The sequence below is a fragment of the Citrus sinensis genome, chromosome 9 (genome assembly GCF_022201045.2).
Source record: "Citrus sinensis cultivar Valencia sweet orange chromosome 9, DVS_A1.0, whole genome shotgun sequence".
Lineage (NCBI taxonomy): Eukaryota > Viridiplantae > Streptophyta > Magnoliopsida > Sapindales > Rutaceae > Citrus > Citrus sinensis.
The window spans coordinates 32,401,347-32,425,660 of NC_068564.1; the positions used below are offsets into that span (position 1 = coordinate 32,401,347).

Genomic DNA, 24,314 nt, shown 5'->3' on the forward strand with positions numbered 1-24,314 from the left:
GAAAGACCTGAACACACCAAATCAAAAACATAACTCAACAATAATTGACACATATGCACCAAAACTCATTGTGTCTTCCAAAACACAAGCCCAAATGACGAATTAGATTTTAATGAAACACCAGAACCGAAACACCCACCAGAAATTCAACCTGAATAAACACTTTCCATACATCCCATGGTGACAAGATTCAAGTCTGGAATATTTAAACCTAAGATATACCTATCACATAAGGAACTTCAAGGGGTTAAGAACTTGCCAACAAATACAGAAAATGCTTTGGCCAGTGAGGTGTGGAGGAGAGCAATGGAGGAAGAATACAAAACCCTCATGAATAATAACACGAGAGAGCTTGTAGAACCAGACACAAACATGAAGGTTATTGGAAACAAATAGGTGTATAAAGTAAAGTACAATCCAAATGGGACTGTATCAAGATATAAGGCAAGACTAGAAGCAAAAGGATACCATCAGAAAGAGGGAATAGACTACATTGAAACCTTTAGCCCTGTGGCAAAATCATCAATAGTAAAGGTCATCTTGAGTCTTGCGGTAACTTATGGATGGTACATCAAGCAAGTAGATGTGAATAATGCCTTCCTTAATAGGGAGCTTAGTAAGATAGTTTACATGTCTAAACCAGACGATTTTGAAAGTAAAAAGAAGCCAAACCATGTGTGCAAACTCAAAAAGGCACTTGATAGTATAAAGCAAGCTTCATGAGCTTGGTATGAGAAGTTAAAAGGAGCCCTATTGACGTGGGGGTTTAATAATGCAATCTCAGATACTTCCTTGTTCTATTGGAAAAATGAAGAAAAATAAGTCTACCTATTAATTTATGTTGATGATATACTGATGACCGAAAATAATGGCATGATGATAGAAGCTGTGATCAAAAAATTGAAAGAAAATTTTGCACTCTAAATGTTGGGGGATTTGAATTACTTCTTGGGAATCGAAGTTAAGAGACATTGCAGGAGAATGCATCGATGTCAAGAAAAATACATACAAGATGTTTTAACTAAAACAAACATGGTTGATTGTAAATCAAGTCCGACACCAATGAGCTCATGTCCGAGGTATAGTCAACATGTTGAAGAAGATGAAAGAGGAAGAGCATTTGAAGACAAAACGTTGTAAGGAGTGTAATTAGAGCACTTCAATATGCAACAATAACAAGGCCAGATATAACGTATAGTGTTGACGAGTTGTCTCAATTTGTAAAGGATCCAAGGTAAATACAGTGGCAAAGGTGTAAGAGAATATTCAGATACCTTAAAGGACCCGTAAACCACGGTCTCTACTTCACTCCAGTAGAAAGAATGGCTATTACAATATATACCGATGTTGATTGGTAGCTTACCAAGATGATAGGAGATCGACAGGTGGGTATAACATCTTTCTAGCTAGGAATCTAGTGTCATGGAGCTTAAAAAAACAAAAAAGTTGTATCCAACTCAAGTATCGAAGTAGAGTACAGAGCATTCTCATGGAGCTACAAAATCCAGTTGAAGTTACTCCTTTCAGAATTGGAAATTGAGCTCAGTCAAATCCTTGAGGTATGGTGTGACAATAAGAGTGCATTGCACTTGCTGAAAACCCAATATTTCATAGAAGAACGAAGCATATCGAAATCGATGTACATTTCGTCAGGGATAAAATTACAGCAAAAGAGTTAGAAGTGAAGTATGTGAACAACGAGAATCAATTGGCAAATATCTTGACCAAAGCCTTACCAACAACAAGTTTTGAATACTTTAGAAGTAAGCTCAATGTCTATCTACATAGTTGATCTTGAGAGGGGGAGTTAAAATGAGAAATCTATAATAAGCACACAAGCTATATGATCTATTGCTGCAATGAATTCAATATTGGCGGAAGGCTTAAATTAAAAAGTCTAGAAGCTTCACCAGATCAAACGACTGAGATTCAAGAAACAAGATGAATGGCTAATCACAATAGCTTTATAGTTCATCATTTTAACTTGAGCTTACCAATCGTGACTGGAACATCACCATTACTCTTTTTTACCGTGAAGCCAATTTTGCTGCTGATTTTATTGCCATTCATGCTTCTTCTCTTCCCTTGGGTCTTCATATTTTTTAGAATCCCCAGCCTAGTGTTTCTCAAACAATTGCTCGTTATATGTATAGGGTTGTTTTTCCCCATTTAGTGTTGTCTGGCCTCTTCTTAAAAAACCCCTTTATTCGAAAAATAATAATAATAATAACAACAACAACAACAACTACTACTAGCTAGATCTAAAAGATGTGGGTTTTCATAGTATTTATTCATTAAAGGATGTGAGAAAAAATGGTTAACTCCTAACAAGTTTACCATTTTTTCTCTACACTTCGTACTTAGAAGAAAACCACTTGATCGCTAAAACATGAACAGACAGCTATATTCATTTTCTGAAAGTTAATCTGGGTTTTTGTACAAATTATCAAACTTCTAACATGATTATCTACCTTATTCGATTAAAGACCAAGGTCCCTAGCTATGATGTTTTAGTGATAGGGAGTTCTTTTTGATAAGTTTTAAAGTTGTAAGAGAAAATTATTAATTTCATGATGGAACTCCGGAATTTTTCAATTAAGATATTATGACATGCAACTCCACGCCTCTTTTGACCAAGTAATTTTTAGGAGATCAGCATGATTTTTCATGCGTACGCCAACAATTACATAACCTGCACCCATAACTAATACAAATAAAAATTGCTAAATTCGCATCTTTTGCCTCTATTAATACTCGCATTGAAAGGCCTAATTTCATCAAACAAGCACACGACTTGCTCACTTTAATCCCACACACTGACATACAGATAGTTATTCATCAATGGCTTCACACCAAAACCTTAATTTTCAAGGCCAAATCCCTGGTGAATTCCTTATAGCTCGCATTATGCAAATCCATGCTAGCATATCCAAGCTCGAGTCTTTGAGGCCTTCAAAGCAAGTCAATATCCTTTTCAGTCACCTTGTTAAATTATGTATCCTTCCTTCGTCTATAGACATTAAAGCCTTGCCCCAAGAAGTTCAACAAATGCGCCAAAGTCTCATAATTCTATGTGCTCGTGCTGAAAGCTTACTGGAGCTAGAGTTCGCAACGTATCTAAGCAAAATTTCACTGCCCTTAAACGATCTGAATCGCTTCCCTTATTATGAAAATTATGTTAAGCTAGCCAAATTGGAGTATGGAGCCCTTATTGAGAATACTGGAGTAGCTCAACTCAAGAAGGTAGCTTTCGTAGGTTCAGGTCCTATGCCTCTTACCTCTATCATTTTGGCTTCACAGCACATGAAATCTACTCACTTTGATAATATTGATATCGATGAGACTGCCAATAATTTGGCTCGTAGAATTGTTTCTTCGGATGATGAGATTGAGAAGAGGATGAAGTTTCTGACCAGCGACATCATGGAAGTGAAAGAGAAGCTTGGGGAATACGATTGTATAATTTTGGCAGCTCTTGTAGGTAATGAAGAAGAGAAAGCAAAGATTCTTGGGCATATAAGGAAATACATGAAAGAAGGAGGAGTTTTGCTGGTGAGGAGTGCAAAAGGGGCTAGAGCATTTTTGTATCCAGTGGTGGAGGAGCATGAGTTGTTTGATTTTAAGGTCCTCTCCATCTTTCATCCGACTAATGATGTGATCAACTCAGTCGTTCTTTTGCGTAAGTCTTTAATCTACACATGATTTGGTAAACTAAGTGATGTAGGATCAAATTGAAGTTAATTTTCTTCAATAAATTAAGGGATGTAGTCTTATATGATCTTTTATTAAAATAACTCTTACATTTTATTGATGAGTTTTATTTTTAAAAAAGAATACAAATATTTGAATTTTATAAATTTCTCGTAACATATATACGATCTTGAAATTAAATTGACTTAGAGATAAGGCAGCTTTAGTACTAACATTGGCCACTATCTAGTAAGTTAAATTAGTGGGTCAAATAATTTTATACCAAGCAATGAGTTTTCTTTTTCTTTTTCTAATTAATCTCTTGCACTCAGGAGCCTGCTCATGACCAATGGGGCTCAAGTCTTAATAAAGAAATAAATTCTAAAAATTAAAGAAAAAAATTATTTTAATTAGTACTTGTTAAATCTATTAAGTAGTCCCATTAAATTTATTATTTAATTATTATTATTATTATTATTATATTTAACCCTTGTTAAATTTATTAAAAATAACCTTAATAAACTTATAAATGCATTAAATGATTTTAGTTTTTACATCTTTTATTTTTATATAATTTAGCCCCCTTGCAAACATAGAAAAATAGAAATATGAGTTTGGTTTCTTAATTTTGTCTTATAAAGGGGTATATTTCATTTTGATCTTTGACTAAATTTTAATCGAAGTTAATTTATAGAAGAAAATAAAATGCATTTCATGAATGTGCGAGGGCACTCGCTTAAAAGAGAGAATACTCCTGATTGACTTTTAATTATTTTTTTATATGATAGCTTATTAGAAGGGGTGAAGTATGATGTGGCATTGTGGCCTGGGAAGACTTGTCCTTCGAGACCAAAAAACAAATTCATGAAAATAATGGTGGTAATTGAAATTTTGCCCATTCATTTTGAAAAGTTTATGTTTTGGCCGCTAAATGCATCACTTTTTTAGTATATTCTAAAAATTATTTACAATTTCTTCATTTTACCCACCTGAACCAAAATCTTGGCTTTGCCACTACTTATTTTTAATAACTTTCTTAGCTGTTTTTTTCCTGCAGAACTACCGAAAGATCCTCCTAAACTTGTTCTAAAGGACAAGGAGAGCGTCTCCCAGTTGCAAGAAAATAGGCCGAGGATCACGTCTCAGCTTCTTCATGACAAGCTTCTACCACAAGCTAGTCCTAACAATAAACCTTATCTTTTCAATGGCAATTCATGTCCATGTAATCACCTTGAAGCATTAGATGCCTCGAAACGTGCTAAGATCACAGGGAAGAAGAAGATGGCCAGGGCTGAAAAGGCATCAGAGGAGGCTCCTTCTTCCTCTCAAGCCAACACAAGTAAATTTCAAAGCGATCAGTGGCTTGAGATTGAATCTACATCCAGCGGATTAACCTTGGCGGACCTTTTGAGGGAGAAACGAGCTGAGGTCGAACACCTCGTTCCTCTTATTCAGAAAGCAGATAGGGTCATTCCTAAAAGCCATGCAGCAGATGCTGAGAAAATCCCCTTGTCAACTACATGGGATATTGCTTTAGCAAACTTGCTTAGAGTACGTACATTTTATCCAGTGTTTTGGTTCATCGGTTTCTTATTTTGGACTTCTGTCTCTTGGGCCATTAATAAGCTCTTGTCTCGGTTCATGTTTTATGTGAGTAGACTTGTTTAAACTCGTCAAACTTTGTTGGACTGATACATATCCGCTCAAATTTTGAAGTCTAGCAATTTTTCTACCACTACTATATAGTAGCAGTATTTAGGTGGAAAAAAAGGACGAAGAAGAAGAAGTTGCTATCTGAGCCAAAATCTCTTATTTCAATTCTTATCTTATTCTGATTATGTCTCAATCAGCTTCTTAGTACTGGTTTCAGTCATTTATTTTGAATATAAATTTCAGTATTGATTTCAGTCTCTGTGGTGGGTTTCACAAACTTTTTTTCCTTTTTTTATTTTGTGATTGTTGCCCATATATTTTATACTCTTCTTGCCTGTTTATCGTTATTTGAAGGTGGCCTATCTGCTTGAACTCCACCGACCCCTAGCTATGAAAAGCTTTGATGGCTACATACAAATGGCTCAAAACTTGGAGGCGGCACAAAAGCAGGTAACTGAGCTGTCTGAGAAGATCAGGTCAGAACAAGATAAGAATCGTCAGTTGAGAAACTGCATATTGCAACTTACGCAATCACTGCAAGCGGAGGAGAAAAGGAGATTCGAGGTGGAAGCTGAATTGGAGACCCTTAAGCAAAAGGTTGATGATCAGCTCAAGGCGGCTAACAATGGTTAATGTCGTGGAGAATTTTAGGCTGTCTGTGTCTGATATCTTAAATCGTATTCTAAGATATCAGATTTTAAAGATTGATTTTTTCTGCTGGATTATATTATTATCCATGTATAATTAAAATTTATTTATCCATTATTTTTTATTAAATATTTATATTAATGCATTTACTAAGGGTAATTTCTATAAATTTCGAATTTGAGTGGCTAGCTAAACGCTTAATTTAAAATTTCTGTCTCCACCTTTAAGAATAAAATAGAGGGCATAATGTCCTTTTGTGTTAAAGTAATTTACCTAAACTGATACGGCCATATACGAGTGTTTAAAGTTTTAATAAAGAGGAGTTCGTTTTCTGGGAATCAAGTGCATTTGTGCTCGAGGAAAAAGTGGGCTTGATCCACTCTTCATGAAAAAAATTATTGTTCACCTACGGATGACCTTCCCCCACCCCTGGGAAATTCTTTTAAAACCCTTTTCTTTTAAATAATATTCCGCTTAATACCAGTAATTTTATATATATATATATATTAAAGAGTTGAAGCTAATAAGTAATAACATTGTTAAATAATCCTTTTAAAATCCCTCTTTTAATTATACTAAATTTAATGCTTCCAGCTAAGCAAATTTAGTTTGTGAGTCTCTCAATTTTCATTTATTTTCTCTCCTCCAAAATTATTTTACAGTCTTATTACCTTAGCCCCCACACAAACAATTTTCTGTGGGTGATAAATAATTAATATGAAAAAAAAATTATGGAGAAGATAAAAAGAAAACTGCAATATTAAAACAGTTAATTTGAAAAAAAAAAAAGATAACGAGATTTTGCTAAGTTTATTTGATGATGAATTACAAATTAAAGAAGCTAGTGGAGCATGAGTTTAATAAAAGAGAAAATAAATACAATTATAATAAGACAGGGGCTTTAAGAGGATTTTGGAGAGGTACCAATAATACAACTCTTTACCTTACCTAATCATTCTCCATACATGGTTGATTGGTCTTGAATGTTATTGAATTTGAAATAATATTTTTATAATATATTTTTTTGGGAATAGAAAATGTTATTTTATTGACCCTACTACATTAAGGAGATGAATCATGAACGATATGGAGAAGTGTTTTAACTTAAATTTCTAAGTTAAAAATCCCAACATTTATTAGTTTTCCCTATTTGATGATCCAGAGTTTTTTTTTTGACTGGACGATCTAACATTCTGAAAAATTAAACTTTAAATAGAAGTGATCTAACAATTTACAGTCAGAACTCTAAATTGCAGATCAATTGATTTGATTATAAATTATGAAAATTGAATGAATATCTATTAGTCTGTCAATCAATCTTACCAAATAGATATACATACAGATTATTGATGTCATAATAAATTATTTTTTACTATGACTATATTAGAGTTCACCTACGGTGGAGCACGAATCTCAATCACACACACAAAGTGATAAATAATAAAAAACTCATTATAACTCTTTATTTATTATTTATCACTTTGCACGTGTGGTTGAGATTCGTACTCCACCATATGTGAATTCCAACATAGCTGAACTTATTATTTTTTTTTAATTCAAATATATATTTTTAATGTCTGCTTTCTTTTCAATTTTCATGTCCAAAAGTTCAAAGCAAATACTAAATTCGTTTTACAAGAACACCTGGACCCATTTGTTCGGGCATTTTCCATGCCGCATAGACCCACGACTCCCTACTTCAATCTCTTTCAGGTTTCTTGTGTGAACGTGAACCTTTAGATATGCTAACTTCATAGTATTTCATACAAAGTACAAATGACACGTCGTGTGAAAAGAATACCAACTCCAATTCATTGTGTTAGCTTAGTAACTCTAGCTTCCTAAACAAATTTAAACTCCAATGCTCATCTGGGATCTCCAATGCTCATCTGGGACTTTTATTAACTATAAATTAATTGATGCAGTGGGTAAAAAATGCGATGAGCCAACGACTTCTATAAAATTTCATTTTAGAAGGCGTCAATTAATTAAATGATATGTTTTAATTAATCTCCATTCAAATTCGATAATTGGAAAACTATTCAAGTAGCAACCTACGCTAGTAAAGCACTGGATTAATAACGAAGAGGGAATTTTTAATTCCTTAATTTCTTTTTTCTGTTATTGTACCTTTTATTATAAATAAAGGTTCCACGGCATGGAACTCCACGCCTCCACTGCCGGATGGCGTTTTCAAGAGGTCAACATATCACTTTCAGGAGATCAAAATCATTTTCAAGCATCAGCAGTAAAAGGAGACTGAAGCAAAACCAATACAAGAAACGTACAAATTTCCCGAAGAGCTTTTGCCTCTATAAATACTGCTATAGCAAGGCCAATATTCCACGAGGCAAACACACAATAACTTGATATCACAATCCAAATTAATCCCAACAATCTCTTCAATCATCAATGGCTTCCCTCCAAAATGCCAAAAATGAAAGCCACATTCCAGCTGAGCTCCTCATAGCTCGCGTTATGCAAATCCATGCTTGCATATGCAAGCTGGAGTCTCTGAAACCATCGAAGCAAGTCAATAGCCTCTTCACTCACCTTGTGAAGTTATGTACTCCCCCTTCTTCCATAGACATTAAAACGTTACCGCAAGAAGTTCAAGAAATGCGCGAAAGTCTCATAGTTCTTTGTGGTCGTGCTGAGGGCTTACTTGAGCTAGAATTTGCAACATTTTTTGCCAAAACTCCACAACCACTTAACAATCTCAATCTCTTCCCATATTATGGAAATTATGTCAAGCTGGCCAATTTGGAATATAGAATCCTCGATGAAAATGGAGTGGTGCAACCAAAGAAGGTGGCATTTGTGGGTTCAGGTCCAATGCCTCTTACTTCTATAGTAATGGCTAAAAATCACCTGAAATCCACCCACTTTGACAACTTTGACATTGATGAGGCAGCCAATGATGTGGCTCGCCAAATTGTTTCTTCTGATATTGAGTTCGAGAAGAGGATGAAGTTTGTGACATGCGACATAATGCAAGTGAAAGAGAAGCTAGGGGAATACGATTGCATATTCTTGGCAGCTCTAGTTGGAATGAGCAAAGAAGACAAAGTGAAGATTATCAAGCATATAAGGAAGTATATGAAGGATGGAGGAGTTTTGCTGGTGAGGAGTGCAAAAGGAGCCAGAGCATTTCTGTATCCTGTTGTGGAGAAGCATGACTTGCTCGATTTTGAGCTTCTCTCCGTCTTCCATCCAACTAATGAAGTCATAAACTCCGTTGTTCTCGTTCGCAAGCCTTTGTTTTGATCTACATCGATCGAGCAGCTTCAACGTACTAACGTACATTGTCTTCTACTCTTCGTAGGTGATTAAAGAGCTTAAATCTTTTTTAGACACGATTTCCTCCATGGACTTGGGTTGTGTTGTGTTTTGTTTGTATTCCTCTGTTTCTTTATTTTCAGTAAGTTGTGTGCTTCAATATATGAAATATATAATTAATTTCTTTCTCCCTTCTCCCCCCCCCCCCCCGGCGGCACAAAAAAAAAACAGAAAACATATATATACCACCTCACCGAGCAAACTTGTAATGTTACAATAACGATCATCAAAATTGATTTATAAGAAATTCATTTCAATATGCAACCGAATAAACCCTTAAATTATAGCGAGGGATAAGGAGAAAATCAATGGCCAGAAGGCATATCTGCTAATAGTGCATATAACAAAATAGAGCTTCTTCAGCGACATCCCTTGAGCTCGCTCACTCACCATTAAAGTGTCTGTAGCGATTGACAAAGTGATCGATCCTCCGGAAAGATCAATCTGCAACACATACTTTGCAAATCTAATTAGATCTTAAAATAATAATAATAAAAATATAACAAAAAATAGCTGTATCCATCACAAATCTAAAGCCGAATGAGGAAAGGAAAAAAAAAATTGATAGATCAAGATGTATCCCAAATTAAGCGAATCACTTGAGATTATAAAATCTGAGCTAAATGATAAATGAAGCGAAATGCGTTTAAGTATTATACTACTAAGAATGTTAAGACATTTGTATCAAATTCAAGGCTTCTTTTTTTATCATTTACGTAATAAGTATGATAAATCTCTCCACTTAATACCCAGCTAGTATTGTTGATTATCCTAATGCATTGACTCCATTTATTGTTCAGTAATCTACTGTAGAAATATAACCATGTTTAAAAGTCCTGTAGCAGTAACGATATCCAACTGCCGTTTAACTGCAGTTTGGAATACAATATGTGGCTATATATACAAGTTTTGTGATGGTCTGGTACTCTGTCGATCTCTTTATTGCAACATATCACTATGCGTCCAATAGTCTAGATTCTTGCATAGGAACAACAACTAAGTAAATATTATTTGCATCTATCAATTTTTTGTGTTTAGGATTTGTGATGCCTTGCGCGTCTCCTTATCTAGAAGAATCTAAATTTTATAACTTATTTCAAACTCATTCGATGTGATATAAGAAGTCAGTTTCAGATCTAAAATTAAAATTTGGGACGAATTTACATTGTTGTAAATGAGTTTAAAATGTTATAGAAATCCATTTACAACATTATAATTTTGTTCCGAACTTTAATTCCAAATTAAATTTTTTTGGTGATGTAAGATGACAAAATAGAAATTTCATTAATCACACGTGCTTTAATGCAGATCTTTGGAAGTGGCTATTACCATGTATGTTAATATTGATTTAAATAGTAAAATTAACCAAACTAATAAATTTTATAATATTCTTAAAACTCACAATACTTCCTATAAGACTATAACACAAACTTACGACTCAACCTTCCTATGCGAAGCTAAAAATTATTAATTTTTTAAACATAATTAAGGAAAAAATTATTTCATACGGCACAGCAATACGGAATAGACCCAAAAAAAGATGCCCATCTCAGAAAAATTACTTGTTCTTGATGGTGACACCGTGCTTGCCAACAATTATCACAGTTGTAGCCATATCAAGAAACATTCCTTGCTCAACCACGCCAGCAATAAGCCTTAAAATTCTATTGCTAGCAACTTCCATATCCCCAATGTCCTTCTTGAAATACAAATCAATTATGCAATTTCCATTATGTTTCTCATAGCAAGTTCTGAGCTTAGCAACACACCCACAATCTTTAAACAAATCCGGGAAATCTATTTGCAGTAAATTTCCAACAAACGGGCACAACTTCAACCGGCATAGCCAGACCACTGTCCGCCCAAAAGAGTCATCAATTTCGACTCATCAACAATAACAATGAACTTTTTACACGCGCGCTCTACCCTTTTTTTCTCTCAACAAAGACGCCTCAGCCTTTCACCAAATTCATAGACGGATCGACTTCATCAGCACCGTCGATGGCCAGATCAATAACTGGATGCGAATCAAGATCAGATAAAGGAATACCTAACGAAACGGCTTGGTCATGTGTCGTTTTTGAAGTGGGAATCCCTACAATGTTCTTCAGCTTCCCTTGGTGCAATAACTCGCCGATTTTATCAACTGCATGCGTTGCTGTGGAGTCAGTACCGAGCCCAACAACCATCCCTGATTTGACAAACTCCACCGACTTGTTCGCGGCGATTTTCTAGAGCTCGTCTTGGGTTAAACCCACGGAAGTAGGAGACAAAGAAGACAAGATATTCTCCATTGAAGATGGTTTAAACTGCGGAAAGCCAACAGCCATTTTATTGCAAAGGGAATGAAAACATACCAATTTGAAACAAAAAAGAACAAAAAGACAGATTGAATAACAAGCGCGTTTATGATATGAATTGAAAGTCAAGGCTGTGTTTATAAGTGAACATTCAAGAATGTTATGTAGCTATATAAATACACCAACTCATATCATAGCGGGTTTACCATATTTAATATATATATTCGGTAATTGTATCTGCAATAACCTTGTACAAATATGGATACAGAGTTTGTATTCAAAGTGATGTCGCTAATCATTAGTTGTCATGTGCTAAAAAATTTAGTAATGTGTGTAGTTATCAACACCTATCAAACATTAATTGGTTCTCATAACATTGCGTGAACTATAATTTTTGTATCCAAACTTTATATGTGTAGCATTACATATCTCAAACTCCATATTCATCCCCATGAGCACAAACTTGGCAAGCTGGGGTATAATGGAAGAAAGTAAGAACTTTAGAGGCCAAAGTAGAGATCATAATAAGTAAATGAGGATGATTAAAAAAATGTAAGTTTGCTGTTGACTTATCCAAATTCCAATGAACCCAAGCCTTATGCAATGGTTTTCTTCATTAAGCTCAGTGATTGATTGGCCCTCGAAATAGCCTCAAATGAGCACTTTTCCGTTGCTTAGACTAAAAATGTTATTGTTACTTGTCCGCTTTCGATTTCTAGGACGCAAACACAAAACAATTGGACTAAGTCCTAATTGATCTCATTGTAAGTTAGTTAGGCCGCACTAGTAAATTATAGCAAGAAATCTATCAGAACGTCAAAAGTAATTAATAATGTTGTTTGCTTCTCTTCCTGTCCGAAAGTTCACATATAATAACTACACTAATTTATTTGAAACTTATGAATACATGGTTCCGGCATTCTTCATGCCACATAGACTCTTTGATACTGTCCACTATGTGAATGAGATTCTTGATACTCTCAATTAGATGAATAGGATTCGGTACAGATCTGTTTTTGTTAATAATTTATGGCAATTTGATTCTCTCCATACCATGTAAATAGGATTCAAACCCAAAATTTTTGTGCAAGTTACTAGCACCCCCAGAACAAAAGATATTGAATTAATTAGTTAGACTATTCCACAAAATATTATAGCAAGAAATCATTCTACAGATAATATTTTGCTTATTTTCCTGTCCAAAAGTTAACATATTAATAACAAACTCATTTAAAAGAAACATATGAACCCTTGGTTCTGGCGGCCTTCTTCACGCCGCATATACCCCTTGACTCCAGGCCAGTTTCATTCTCTTTCAGGGTTTCTTGTGTTCATTTGCTTTCAGGTTTCTAGTGGGAACACGAACCCTTTATGGAATATGCTAACATCATAATATTCCATACATAGAACAAATGACACGTGGTGGGAAAAGAATTTAGCTCTAACATACTGTGTTTGTTCACTAACTTTGGCCCTCAAACAATTCTAAAGCCAAAGTCCATAAAGGTCGTAATTATTAATTGATGAAGTGGGGTACAAAATGTGATGCAAAAACATAGGCACGCACAGCTACGTATTGTGACCCAGGCACAAAAATATCAGACATAAGGAATCAAATTAAAATAATGTGTTCACTCGTGGAAGACACTGGCACCTTCAAACTACTTAATTATGTGGTGTTGCACTAATTTGATAAAATATAGTGATTAAAACCAAATACTATAAAAGGATTAGATTTATGGAGGAATCTTTAATTATTTAACTTGTTTTCTTGTCGTTACACTTGATGTTAAGATCATAAGGCATGGAACACCCCGCCTATATCAACCTGTCCGCATTTTCAAGAAATCAACATCATTTTCATGCACCAACGCAAATTAGTTTTTCGCCTTTATAAATAGTGATATAGCAAGGCTAATCCACCAAGACGAACACACGACTAGTTATTTAAATCACCCAATATTTTCATCAATGGCTTCCCTCCAAAATTCCCACATTGAGAGCCAAATTCCTACTGAGCTTCTTATAGCTCGTGTTATGCAACTCCATGCTAGCATATCTAAGCTTGAGTCTCTAAAGCCATCAAAGCAAGTCAATAGCCTCTTCACTCAACTTGTGAAATTATGTACACCCTCTTATTCCATAGACATTAAAGACTTACCGCAAGAAGTTCAAGAAATGCGCGAAAGTCTCATAGTTCTTTGTGGTCGCGCTGAAGGCTTACTTGAGCAAGAATTTGCAACATTTTTAAACAAAATTCCCCAACCTTTAAACAATCTTAATCTTTTCCCCTATTATGGAAATTATGTCAAGTTAGCCAGTTTGGAATGTAGAATCCTCAAGGAAAATGGAGTGGTGCAACCGAAGAAGGTGGCATTTGTGGGTTCTGGTCCAATGCCTCTTACATCTATTGTAATGGCCAAAAATCACTTGAAAACCACCCACTTCGACAACTTCGATATTGATGAGGCAGCCAATAATGTGGCTCGCAGGATTGTTGCCACCGATTTTGAGTTTGAGAAGAGGATGAAGTTTCTGACCGGTGACATATTGCAGGTGAAGGAGAAGCTAGGGGAATATGATTGCATATTCTTGGCAGCTCTAGTTGGAATGAGCAAAGAAGACAAAATGAAGATTATAAGGCATATAAGGAAGTATATGAAGGATGGAGGAATCTTGCTGGTGAGGAGTGCAAAAGGAGCCAGAGCATTTCTGTATCCTGTTGTGGAGAGGCATGACTTGCTCGATTTTGAAGTTCTCTCCATCTTCCATCCGATAGATGAGGTCATCAACTCAGTTATTCTCGTTCGCAAGCCTGTGTTTTGATCTATATGAAGCACCATCATAGCACATTGCCTTCTACTGTTGATGGTGATTGAGATTGAATGTTTCCAGGACATGTTCCTCTGTTTTTAATTATGCAGTTTTTTGTTTTTAATAAATGGGGTGCTTCAATATATGTAATTCATGTGCTCTGGTTGTAAGTGTTAGAACAAAATATGCAATATCTAAATGCTCGTTCGGTTACCCTATTATGCTAATTTTCATTTCGTTTCTTAATGCTTCAAACTGAAAGAGGAAATCAATTTTTTTTAAAAACAATTCAATATAAATAATTAAAATTTTCCTTTTAGGAGAGAATTAAGTACTTCACATATTATCATTAAAAAAAAAGATATACAGCTTTATTCATGGAATATCAAAAATGCAATCAAATTCAAAATTAAGGGCAAATGTCAATTGATATTCCCTCATTCAAAATCAAAACTAATTATTATCAACACTGCATTCTAGAGGGGGACCATGAGGAAATCGTTTATGGTCTTTGCAGTAATCGTACACCATATGATTCTTCTCCACCCAACGCATTTTTCTTTTCTTTGCAATGTCAAGTTCGTGCCGTAGCCAGACCTTAGTTTTTGAGTTAGAGTTAGAATATGGAGAATTTGTATCGCAAGAAGATGCTCCGAATGCCCAAATACAAGCATCTGCAGTGAAGTTACTGTAGGACGCAGTAAATGGTGCGTATTTCCAGTCTATCTTAATACGTCCCCCTTGAGTCGCCCAGCTATCCGCATTCCACAAAGAAGAGTAAATTCTCATGGGCTGCTTCTTTGGAAATGGAATTCCAAGATACTCCAGGTTCTTGAATTCTCTAATGGGGACGTCATCCGCATAGAATCTAAATAATTGACCAAAAATTAAATAACAAAACAAAAATTGTATATGAACAGAAACTGGTAAAAAGGAAAGGGATCGGCACTTTCTCTGCAATTTTCGCAATACCCTGTCACCCTCTTGATGTCACAACTTTCACAAAAAAAATTCATTCTAGCCACAAATGGACACCTCTTTTAATTAAAGTTTTGACTTTAAAGAGGTAATGAGATATTCTGAAAGCTGTGCGAGAGTAAGCGGTGAAAGCAAAAAATATTAGGCAGAAAGTGTGCTTACATAACGCGCTTGGGATTCCAAAGGATGGAATAAGTATGAAAATCTGTAGTTGGGTCAAACCAGAGGTGGAATTGTCGTTCTCTGTCACCATTCCCTTGGCTAAACACATTTGTATGAAGAGTGTATGGTTCACCAGTTACGTTTCCTAGGAACTCAAAGTCTATCTCATCCCAGTTTGCACCCTTGGACGATAACTGTAAAAGGGAAAAGCATTGGATTAAAAAACCTAGAAACCCATGAATCATGATGGAGAAATGTAAACTAAAATGCGAAGATCATGCCTACATAGTAGGCAGTAACAGTGCCAGCTGAATATCCAGGGACAAGCTTGATCCTCATATCAATCTTCCCGAACAGATACTCCTTCTTGGACTGAAAGCCTGAGCCACCAGATTTGTCGAGATTAAGAGTGAGAACTTTGCCATTGTCGTGGATCTTAGCACCATGTCCCCATGTGATTTCAAAATCGTCGTAGAAGTTACTAGGACCGGCAGACGACACCGTCGGGAAGCTGGCTAGATATAAGTAGCCAAGCTGTTAAACTTGAAGATTTTGAAATGAGAAGCTGCCATTGCTAGATATATCAACTATGAGCAGCAAGTAATATATAGACGTTGAGATGACAATTTTGGATAATTGAATCGCACTTTCTACCTTTTGAATAACACATTATTCTCGATGTACATTGAAATTATACTAGTGAAAGAACCAAATATCGTGTTTCTTTTTATTACAATTTTAAGTGCCGTTTGGTATAGTTTTTTTACATATAACTTATTTAAGTAGAGTTCTAATAAGTAAGACTTTTATGAGTAGAGTTTTATATTTAAAAATTAGTTGTTTAATTAGCTATTATTAAAAATTGTAAAAGTTAACTATTTAAAATTATGCTATGAAACTAATGAAATAAGAATGTCAAATAAGTAAATAATTTTTAGATATTTTCAACCACCACTCTCAAAATCTCAAAATTTAAACTTTTGCTAGTAAAAGTAAAATCATTTATTTAATCTAAAAGCCTTTATTGAAAAAAATCAACAACAAAAAAATTATGAGATTAAATAATAAATGAGTTAAAAGAAATATATATACCTGCATTTGTGGGGTCCACTCCAAGATTGTTGAAGTAATTTCTGCCTGGGAAGCAACTCCATAAACTTTCTCCAATCCAAGAGCACAAGTCTAAGATCATGAACTTTTGCTTCTACTCCAAAACAACAATTGGAAATAATGGTACAAACTGTGTTAAAATCTTTTTTGCTAACCTCACAAAACCCAGAAAAATATGCCGTGTCTAAAAACCTTATGGTTATCCCAATATTTTTTATGTATGGATCAAATTTGATCTTGTTTAGAACATCTTGATCATTCAACCCGGGATGATTCTTTTTTGATTCGTACCAGAACTTGTAGAGCTCAATGGTTCGTTTGTTGGATTTTACGTATTTAAATCCTGCATTTGCTGAATTTTTCAAATTGCGTGAGCTGCCTATGAATCTGTCGCTTAAAATTTGGAAATCTGCATCTGGGTAAAAGTGTGGAAATGGGTTCCGAAGCCACACAACATCTGCACCCTGGTACGCAAGAACAGATTTTGTCACGCGGCGATTTGTAAACATCTGTGGAAAATAATCAGCTTCAGCTGTACTACCAAAATTCACAGCTCGGCTGCCAAAAAGCTATAACAAACGAAGCATTGAACACAATTGTTTAGATTGAAAGAAAATAGAAATATTTTGAAGAACATACTGAGAAGACGAAGTTGTAGCCCATTTCAAGAATTGAAGTTAAGAGATGAATTCTAATCCACATCAATTCGATGTAATTCGGAGTCAAAGCATTTTCTTCACTGCTAGGAAGATCGAAGCTAGAAGTGTTGATAGCAAAACAATGAGGATGCTTGTATTTGCACTGAGCATGTGCTTTTGGGTCCAATGAAACTACCACCAAATGATTTAAAAGTTTACGGGTTCCCTCTCCTATTCGAAAACTCTCTAAAAATATATCAAACAGTGAGTTGGAGTGAGGCTCTGTCCATGCTTGATTTAATGTTGTTATGATAATTGTCTTGTCTTTCATTGAGGCCCTCTTCAGAACAATGTCTAGATTGGAATCATCTGTAGTTACCTGAAAAATTATCAATAAAGAAGCGAAAAGCATCAATTGGTTTTACTGATAACATTTTTGAGCGTAGTACAAGAGATTTTATGATGTAATTTCGGTCATAGACTATAATGTATGTTGAAACATAGTATTAGCTATAGTATAAGTTTATATGTAAACCATCAAAGTGATTGATGTTGATGGTTTACATATAGCAATTAATGTATAGCTAATAGTATTTGGATATAAAAATACCTAATGAACAAAGAATTTTGCTACTGCCTTGCAAAAATATGATGCCAAAAAAAAGGTTAAAAAAAATAGCAAAAATGAAAATGAATAAAAAAATATATCACAGAAAATTATCAGTCATCTGGGCTAGAAAGACTTCATTCTAAACCAAAAAGACAGAAAAATTAAGAGAAAAAAACTCACCTTATTAGACTTTATCATTGGCGAAATAACATTATTGTAAGAGGAATAACGGATCGTGTGATAGAGAAACAGACATGAAACTGCGAGTGCTATAAATAAAATCACATTTTTTTGGTTAAGCTGGTGACGATTTCTGCCGCCTGAAGAATTCATTGCCCTGTAACTTCCTCCCCTACCATTTGATCTAAACATTTTTTTAATGGCAATTTTCTTTTGAGTTTACACAACTCTTTTCTACTTTTCTCTTCTGTTTCTTCGATATGATAGCAAATTAAGCCAATTCTCTTAATTAAAATCTAATTTTGTGGCAAAAAAATTTAATATAAAGTTTGTTGAAACATTAAAAAGAAAATATAAGAGTAGATAATATGGGGCCCTCAGAACTCGTTCAACCGTTAACTTTTCTGCAGCCACCATTTTGTGTGAAAAAGTCAAGAAGTTTCTATCCAAGAAACCTCATTTCTGTAATGAATTAATGATTAATTATTTCCCTTCCCAACATCCTGTTTGTTGATCACAACATAATCACTCAAAAATTTAGCATGTAAATGAAAATGAAAATATATTTTTAGAAAGTACATAAATCATCATATGAGGAGGTTTTAGTCTATTCAGCTTACAGAAGTTACTACAACTTGTACTTAGCTGCCATCATCTCTAATAATGTTGGAATCAAGAGAGAGATTCTAATTCACGCTGAGTAATTTACATGAAATATCATAAGAATATTATTTAAATAACTACCCCAAATGGTATTAGGAGTATGAGGAGGATTGATCCCTATACTCTTACAGACTCTTAGAACAATTTTTTTTTTTTTTTATACTTCTTATCACGCATCCCACATGCAAAAACATTATTTTTAGTGCTAGTATCTAATAATTAATTGGGTTGACCCTCAATATAAACACTAAAAATCACATGAAAAACTATTCTAATTATACAGAAAGACTCGAACCCGACATGTTCAAAAAAAAGGAAATGGATGGAGATACCAATCAACTCAACCAAAAGTTTATTAATTATAAATATACCTGAATTATCATTCTAGAGAAATTCAGACATTAATTCATATAAAATTTGATGCTTATTTTTCTGCATATTTTTCCGTACCAAACAATTAATTCCAATTCATGAACCAATAAGTAACTGTAACCACATTCTGCTAATTCTCTTTGTACTACTTAATGCTTCAAACAGAAAGAGGAATAAAGTAAAATTAACAGTCCTGATAACAGATAAATGAATAGATAAACTTTACTTAAAACACGGCAATGCAAAATTTTCTTCCCCATCAGAATTGTGTTTTGGAGGAAATTACAATAAAACTGTAGTCACACTTCACACAAAGCTAGATAAATTGAGAGGAAACAAAGAAGAAGAAAAGAAAGAGCTAGATTTTGCTCCTTTAATATTTATTATTTAGCGCGCGTGCATTCGGGGGCAAGACCTTGGGAAAAACGTTTATTGTCTTTGCAGTAATCGTATATCATGTAGTTGTCCTGCACCCATTTCATCTGTCCTCGCTTTCCATCATCAAGCCGCTGCCATACCCAGGGCTTACTGCTCCATCCAGTAGATGGATCATTTGAGTTGCAAGAAGATGCGCCATTTGACCAAACACATGCATCAGCATTGAAGTTTCTGTAGGAAGCAGTAAATGGTGCATAGCTCCAGTCTGTCTTCACACGTCCGCCTTGCGTTGCCCAGTCATCGGCATTCCATAGAGTTGAGTAAATTCTCATCGCCTGGTTCTCCGGGAACGGAAGATTCTCCATCTTCTCGAATTCTCTAATTGGAATGTCATCCACATAGAAGCTGTACAAATACGTACAGACAAACAACAGATTATTGCTAATGTCCCAAAAAAAAAAAAAATCAGCCTCTCTCTGATTCAAATGATAGAGAATTTGATGTGCTTACATAATGCGTTCAGGGCTCCAAAGGATGGAATAGGTGTGAAAATCTACCGTTGGATCAAACCACAAGTGGAACTGTTGTTCTCTGGCGCCTTGGCCTTGGCAAATTACATTCGTATGAAGAGTGTAAGGCTCACCGGACACGTTTCCTAAGAACTCGAAGTCTATCTCATCCCATTTTTCGCCTTTTGAAGATAACTGCATAAGGGTAAAACATTAGAAACACAAATTAATAACATGAATTAAGCCCACGTTTGCTATTACGCTTGGCTAGTTGTAGTTTTTAAACTTTAATCCCACACTTATATGATGAAAAATTTTAATATTTTTATCAAAATTACTACTTAAAAATCATATTAATCATATATTATAAATTTTATTTCATAATAACAAATAAGTTCTAAGAAAAATCAGTGAGAAGATACATACATAGTAGGCAGTAACTGTGCCAGCTGAATTTCCGGGGACGAGTTTGATCTGCATGTCAATCTTTCCGAATTGATACTCATTCTTGGATTGGAAGCCAGAGCCACCAGATTTGTCGAGATTGAGAGTGAGATCGTTGCCATTGTTGAGTATCTCAACTTTCTCCTGTCCCCATATGATATCAACATCATTGTAGAAGTTACCGGCAGAGGCAGCCATCAAGAAACTGCTGGCTAGCGTTGACAATAGCATCCATGTTGTTGCTCTCGAAGAAAGAGCATAAAAAGAAGCTGCCATATTTGTTGATGTGCACGTAGATGAGCTAGTAATTAATTGACGTTGGGATGATGATTGAAGTGAGAATTCGATTTGATTTATATAGGGGTGAGGTGTGTTGAGCTTGATGGGGAGAGGACACTGGACAGGGTGTAATGGTGTAATGTGTGGTGTTGGCGGAGCAAAAGTTTAATTAGTTGTTTATAGAGGTTGTTACTGAAGCTAGTGGGCTCCCACGATCATCTAAAATGGCTGAACCAAAGCTGCCGTCCCAATAAGTAACATATATACACACGGTTTTAGAGAGGAAAAATAGAAAAACGACTGCAACCTCCTCTTATTTAATGGAACTAAACATTGCTTGTTTTAAGTCTTAAAACTGACAAGAACTCCAAACATTAATGATATCTTGTTAACCGTCAACTTTTTCACTTCGAAATTAATATTAAAATCCATTCTTTTTTCAATTATTTAAATTGCCCTGTTAAAAATGTATTAGATTGGTTAATATTAATAGTCAGGTAATAAGGTGAGATGTTAAAACATAGGAGAAAACTAGTTTATTTTTCCAAGTAAAATGGGAGTTTGGTCACATTCCCGAGGAAGATTTGTACATGCACGCATATGGAATATGGGTGTTTCATCAAGTGAGGGGAGCTCTTTACTTAAATTCAAATATTTATTTTTTTCCACTTTTATTTTTAATTAGAAATTTAATCAACCTCTTGAAAATAATTTTGTTTGGCGCAGCTGATAGCTTGAATATTTGGGTTTAAAAAATTATATCTACTTACTAAATGTTAAAAAAGATCTACATTAACTTACTTTTCTACATGCAAGACTCGAATCACATTTCTTAAATTTTTGCTCCATACAAAATATCGTGAAGTGTGATAAATACTTTCTTATGTATTGTTGCCATTAATTGTGGTAATGAAATAGCGAATGAAATTCTATATATAGCAATGGCACAGTTCGCGAAAATAAACACCATCCCATGTAAAAGAGAAATTTGGTAAAAAAAAATTACACTGGACGGGGTTTATTTTTTGGTTGACTGCCATTTCTAGCTCTTCTATATAAAGCCAATCTTACAACGAAAATCTGTTTCTAATGATGCATGCATATTTGCATCATGTGTATAATCCTTTTGGTATGAATGAAAAAAAATATTTTATTTTAAAGATAACGAACCAATTTACATATTCCAGCATTTATCAAAGGGCTCTTGGGAGAGGGATCTTTAGAATTTTGTGCTCATCAAAGCCATAGCCCAAGCAATTCCAGCTTATGCTATGAGCGTTTTCAGGCTCCCTATAGGTCTATGTACAGATATTCAGAAAGCAATTGCGGAATTTTGGTGGGGATCCAAGAAAGAGAAGAGACGCATTCATTGGGCGAAGTGGGACAGTTTGTGTAAAGCAAAAGGAAGGGGTGGAATGGGGTTCAGGGATTTAACTTGTTTTAACCAAGCCTTAGCGGCCAAGCAAGGGTGGAGAGTGATTCATTTCCCTGAATCCTTAATGGCGAGAGTTTTACAAGCAAGATACTTTAAGAACTTAAGCTTCATGCAAGCTAAACTCGGGTCAAAACCTTCATTCATCTGGAGAAGCATGTTATGGGGACGTCAAGTGCTGCAGAATGGGATGCGCTGGAGAATAGGATGTGGGCAGCAAGTGAAGATATATCAGAGCAGATGGATTCCTAGACCGACCTCTTTCAAAATTCTTTCCAGAGCAACCTTACCTGTAGAAGCCACTGTCTCAACTTTGATTGACAAAGAGCATAAATGGAATGAAAACTTGATCAAGCAGCATTTTGACCATGAAGATGCAGACAAAATTCTAAAGATCCCTCTCCCAAGAGCCCTTGAACCAGATCAGATGATATGGGCTTATGACAAGCAAGGGAGATATGCCGTAAAAAGTGAAACGACCCGCCCCGCAACCTCCCCCAGGGCGAGTCTATCTAAACTCGTAAAATCGAATTAATAACAATTCTATAAAAATTTCGGCAGAGTCTCCCTTATAAATAAAACATATCCAACCCTGCAATTGACAAAATAACACTCCCGAAATAATTTAATAACCAAACATCCTCCATAACCAACTTCTCAAACCAACTTCTCAAATATCACCAAAATCATCCGAATATTAAAATACAACGATTATCCTTAATAACATAAAATAATAACACAAATTTCGAATATAATAATAAAATCCACGACTTCTAGCACCATCACGTGACCACAATATCAAACTAACGTTCACTACTGGGTTGACTGATGTACCTGTAAATCTCCTGTGGGGGGAAAAATATAATAAAAGAGGGGTGAGTATAAAACTCAGTGAGCTCAGTGAGTGGATAGTAGGTGCTGATACTTTAATAAATTATTCAAAATCATTTAATCTTTCTCAAATCTTTTCTTAAATCAATTTCAATTTCGTAAATCAATTCTCAAATCAATTTCTCAAAATATCATAAACTCATTTAATTCAAATTGAATAACTGCAATAATAAATCTGCATAAAATCGATGGAATCACCATACTCATATTAAATACTGAATACTAAAAACTGTCATCAAACAAGTACCCAAGGGATAATCTGATCATATCCGGGCTACAACGGCCAGGCAATAACGCACTATCTGGGTAACGTCACGCCCCGGAGCCACAACGGATAGATGGGGACGATCTCATCTCATATCTCATATCTCATATCTCTTATCTCATATATCTGTACTGTGCATGCATAAGCCCCCAAAAGGCAAAAGCGCCCGAACACACGGCCCAAAGCCTCTATGTGTGTCCCGACGGGCCCTAAAGGCCTCTATCTCATCTTATCTGTATCTCTTTTCTGTATCTCTTTTTATCTGTATCTCTGTATCTGGAGGGAAGGGTACTGTCTAATGATTTCAAAACTGATAGTAAACATATGATCCCATCTGAAATCTCATTTTCTTTCTATTCAACATATCTCAAGTCTGCTCAATTCTAATATCATGCTTTTACTCAAAAACGCTAATAAAATCATAAATCGAACTCATTCTCAATCATAATAAATATCAACACATAAATAAAAGTCAATTCACTGGAAAATCATTAAATCAACGCATTAAACATTTATTTCTCAAACATACTGTACTATATAAGAAAATCAGCATATACTATGAAAATAGGTTTTGTATATTCCACTCACAGTGATGATGTCTAGACTCAGTATCAACAACGTCCGCGGGTAGATTCTCGTTCGCGGATGCGGATCCTCCTAATCACGGAAAACACCATAATTATTCTCCGTAAAAACCAATTAATATAATAAATCTCGAAACAAATATCTATTAACGATAAACTAGTCCCGCATGTATAAAATTACCAAAATGCCCCTATAGGCCAAAATTACCAAAATACCCCAACATCAATATTTTACCAACTTATCCTCAAACTTCATGATTTTACCAAATTATCCTCATATTCGTTAATACCCATATTGTCCTCAATTCAGATTACATAAATTAATCACATTGTCCGAAATTACGAAATTACCCTCAGGGCATAAAATTACCGAAA

At 35.0% G+C, this 24,314-nt stretch overlaps 5 protein-coding genes and 1 pseudogene across 5 annotated transcripts; 3 read left to right on the forward strand and 3 right to left on the reverse strand.

Moving 5' to 3' along the window:
• Positions 1-2,841: 2,841 nt before the first annotated feature.
• Positions 2,842-5,976, forward strand: LOC102628224 (uncharacterized). Its single transcript, XM_006474100.2, has 3 exons — positions 2,842-3,679; positions 4,748-5,241; positions 5,698-5,976. Exons 1-3 carry the CDS (start codon positions 2,842-2,844, stop codon positions 5,974-5,976), a joined length of 1,611 nt encoding a protein of 536 aa, XP_006474163.2.
• Positions 5,977-8,358: 2,382 nt separating this feature from the next.
• On the forward strand, positions 8,359-9,350 carry LOC102609096 (nicotianamine synthase-like). Its single transcript, XM_006474572.3, has one exon. It carries the CDS (start codon positions 8,404-8,406, stop codon positions 9,256-9,258), a length of 855 nt encoding a protein of 284 aa, XP_006474635.1. The 5' UTR covers positions 8,359-8,403; the 3' UTR covers positions 9,259-9,350.
• A 1,530-nt stretch (positions 9,351-10,880) lies between these two features.
• LOC102608803 (probable ribose-5-phosphate isomerase 1) lies at positions 10,881-11,660 on the reverse strand (annotated as a pseudogene).
• Positions 11,661-13,581: 1,921 nt separating this feature from the next.
• On the forward strand, positions 13,582-14,637 carry LOC102608515 (nicotianamine synthase-like). Its single transcript, XM_006474571.2, has one exon. The coding sequence runs from the start codon at positions 13,602-13,604 to the stop codon at positions 14,454-14,456; it is 855 nt and encodes a 284-aa protein (XP_006474634.1). The 5' UTR covers positions 13,582-13,601; the 3' UTR covers positions 14,457-14,637.
• Positions 14,638-14,897: 260 nt separating this feature from the next.
• On the reverse strand, positions 14,898-21,069 carry LOC102607934 (xyloglucan endotransglucosylase protein 7). The gene is made up of 3 exons (XM_025097435.2): positions 20,471-21,069; positions 15,585-15,778; positions 14,898-15,312 (listed from the first exon to the last, which is right to left on the reverse strand). The coding sequence occupies exons 1-3, from the start codon at positions 20,762-20,764 to the stop codon at positions 14,898-14,900; spliced, it is 903 nt and encodes a 300-aa protein (XP_024953203.1). The 5' UTR covers positions 20,765-21,069.
• Positions 19,398-19,934, reverse strand: LOC112497932 (xyloglucan endotransglucosylase protein 7-like). The gene has a single exon (XM_025097644.2). It carries the CDS (start codon positions 19,898-19,900, stop codon positions 19,541-19,543), a length of 360 nt encoding a protein of 119 aa, XP_024953412.1. The 5' UTR covers positions 19,901-19,934; the 3' UTR covers positions 19,398-19,540.
• Positions 21,070-24,314: the final 3,245 nt, after the last annotated feature.

Excerpts from the sequence above, each read along its gene's own strand:
- LOC102628224 (XM_006474100.2), top strand. The coding sequence starts at position 2,842 with ATGGCTTCACACCAAAACCTTAATTTTCAAGGCCAAATCCCTGGTGAA. Across the intron at positions 3,680-4,747 it reads CAACTCAGTCGTTCTTTTGC|AACTACCGAAAGATCCTCCT; the intron begins GTAAGTCTTTAA and ends TTTTTCCTGCAG. Across the intron at positions 5,242-5,697 it reads CTTTAGCAAACTTGCTTAGA|GTGGCCTATCTGCTTGAACT; the intron begins GTACGTACATTT and ends CGTTATTTGAAG.
- LOC102609096 (XM_006474572.3), top strand. The coding sequence starts at position 8,404 with ATGGCTTCCCTCCAAAATGCCAAAAATGAAAGCCACATTCCAGCTGAG.
- LOC102608515 (XM_006474571.2), top strand. The coding sequence starts at position 13,602 with ATGGCTTCCCTCCAAAATTCCCACATTGAGAGCCAAATTCCTACTGAG.
- LOC112497932 (XM_025097644.2), bottom strand. The coding sequence starts at position 19,900 with ATGGAGAATCTTCCGTTCCCGGAGAACCAGGCGATGAGAATTTACTCA.
- LOC102607934 (XM_025097435.2), bottom strand. The coding sequence starts at position 20,764 with ATGGCAGCTTCTTTTTATGCTCTTTCTTCGAGAGCAACAACATGGATG. Across the intron at positions 15,779-20,470 it reads GCACAGTTACTGCCTACTAT|TTATCGTCCAAGGGTGCAAA; the intron begins GTATGTATCTTC and ends TCCCTTTTACAG. Across the intron at positions 15,313-15,584 it reads TGGAATCCCAAGCGCGTTAT|ATTCTATGCGGATGACGTCC; the intron begins GTAAGCACACTT and ends TCAATTATTTAG.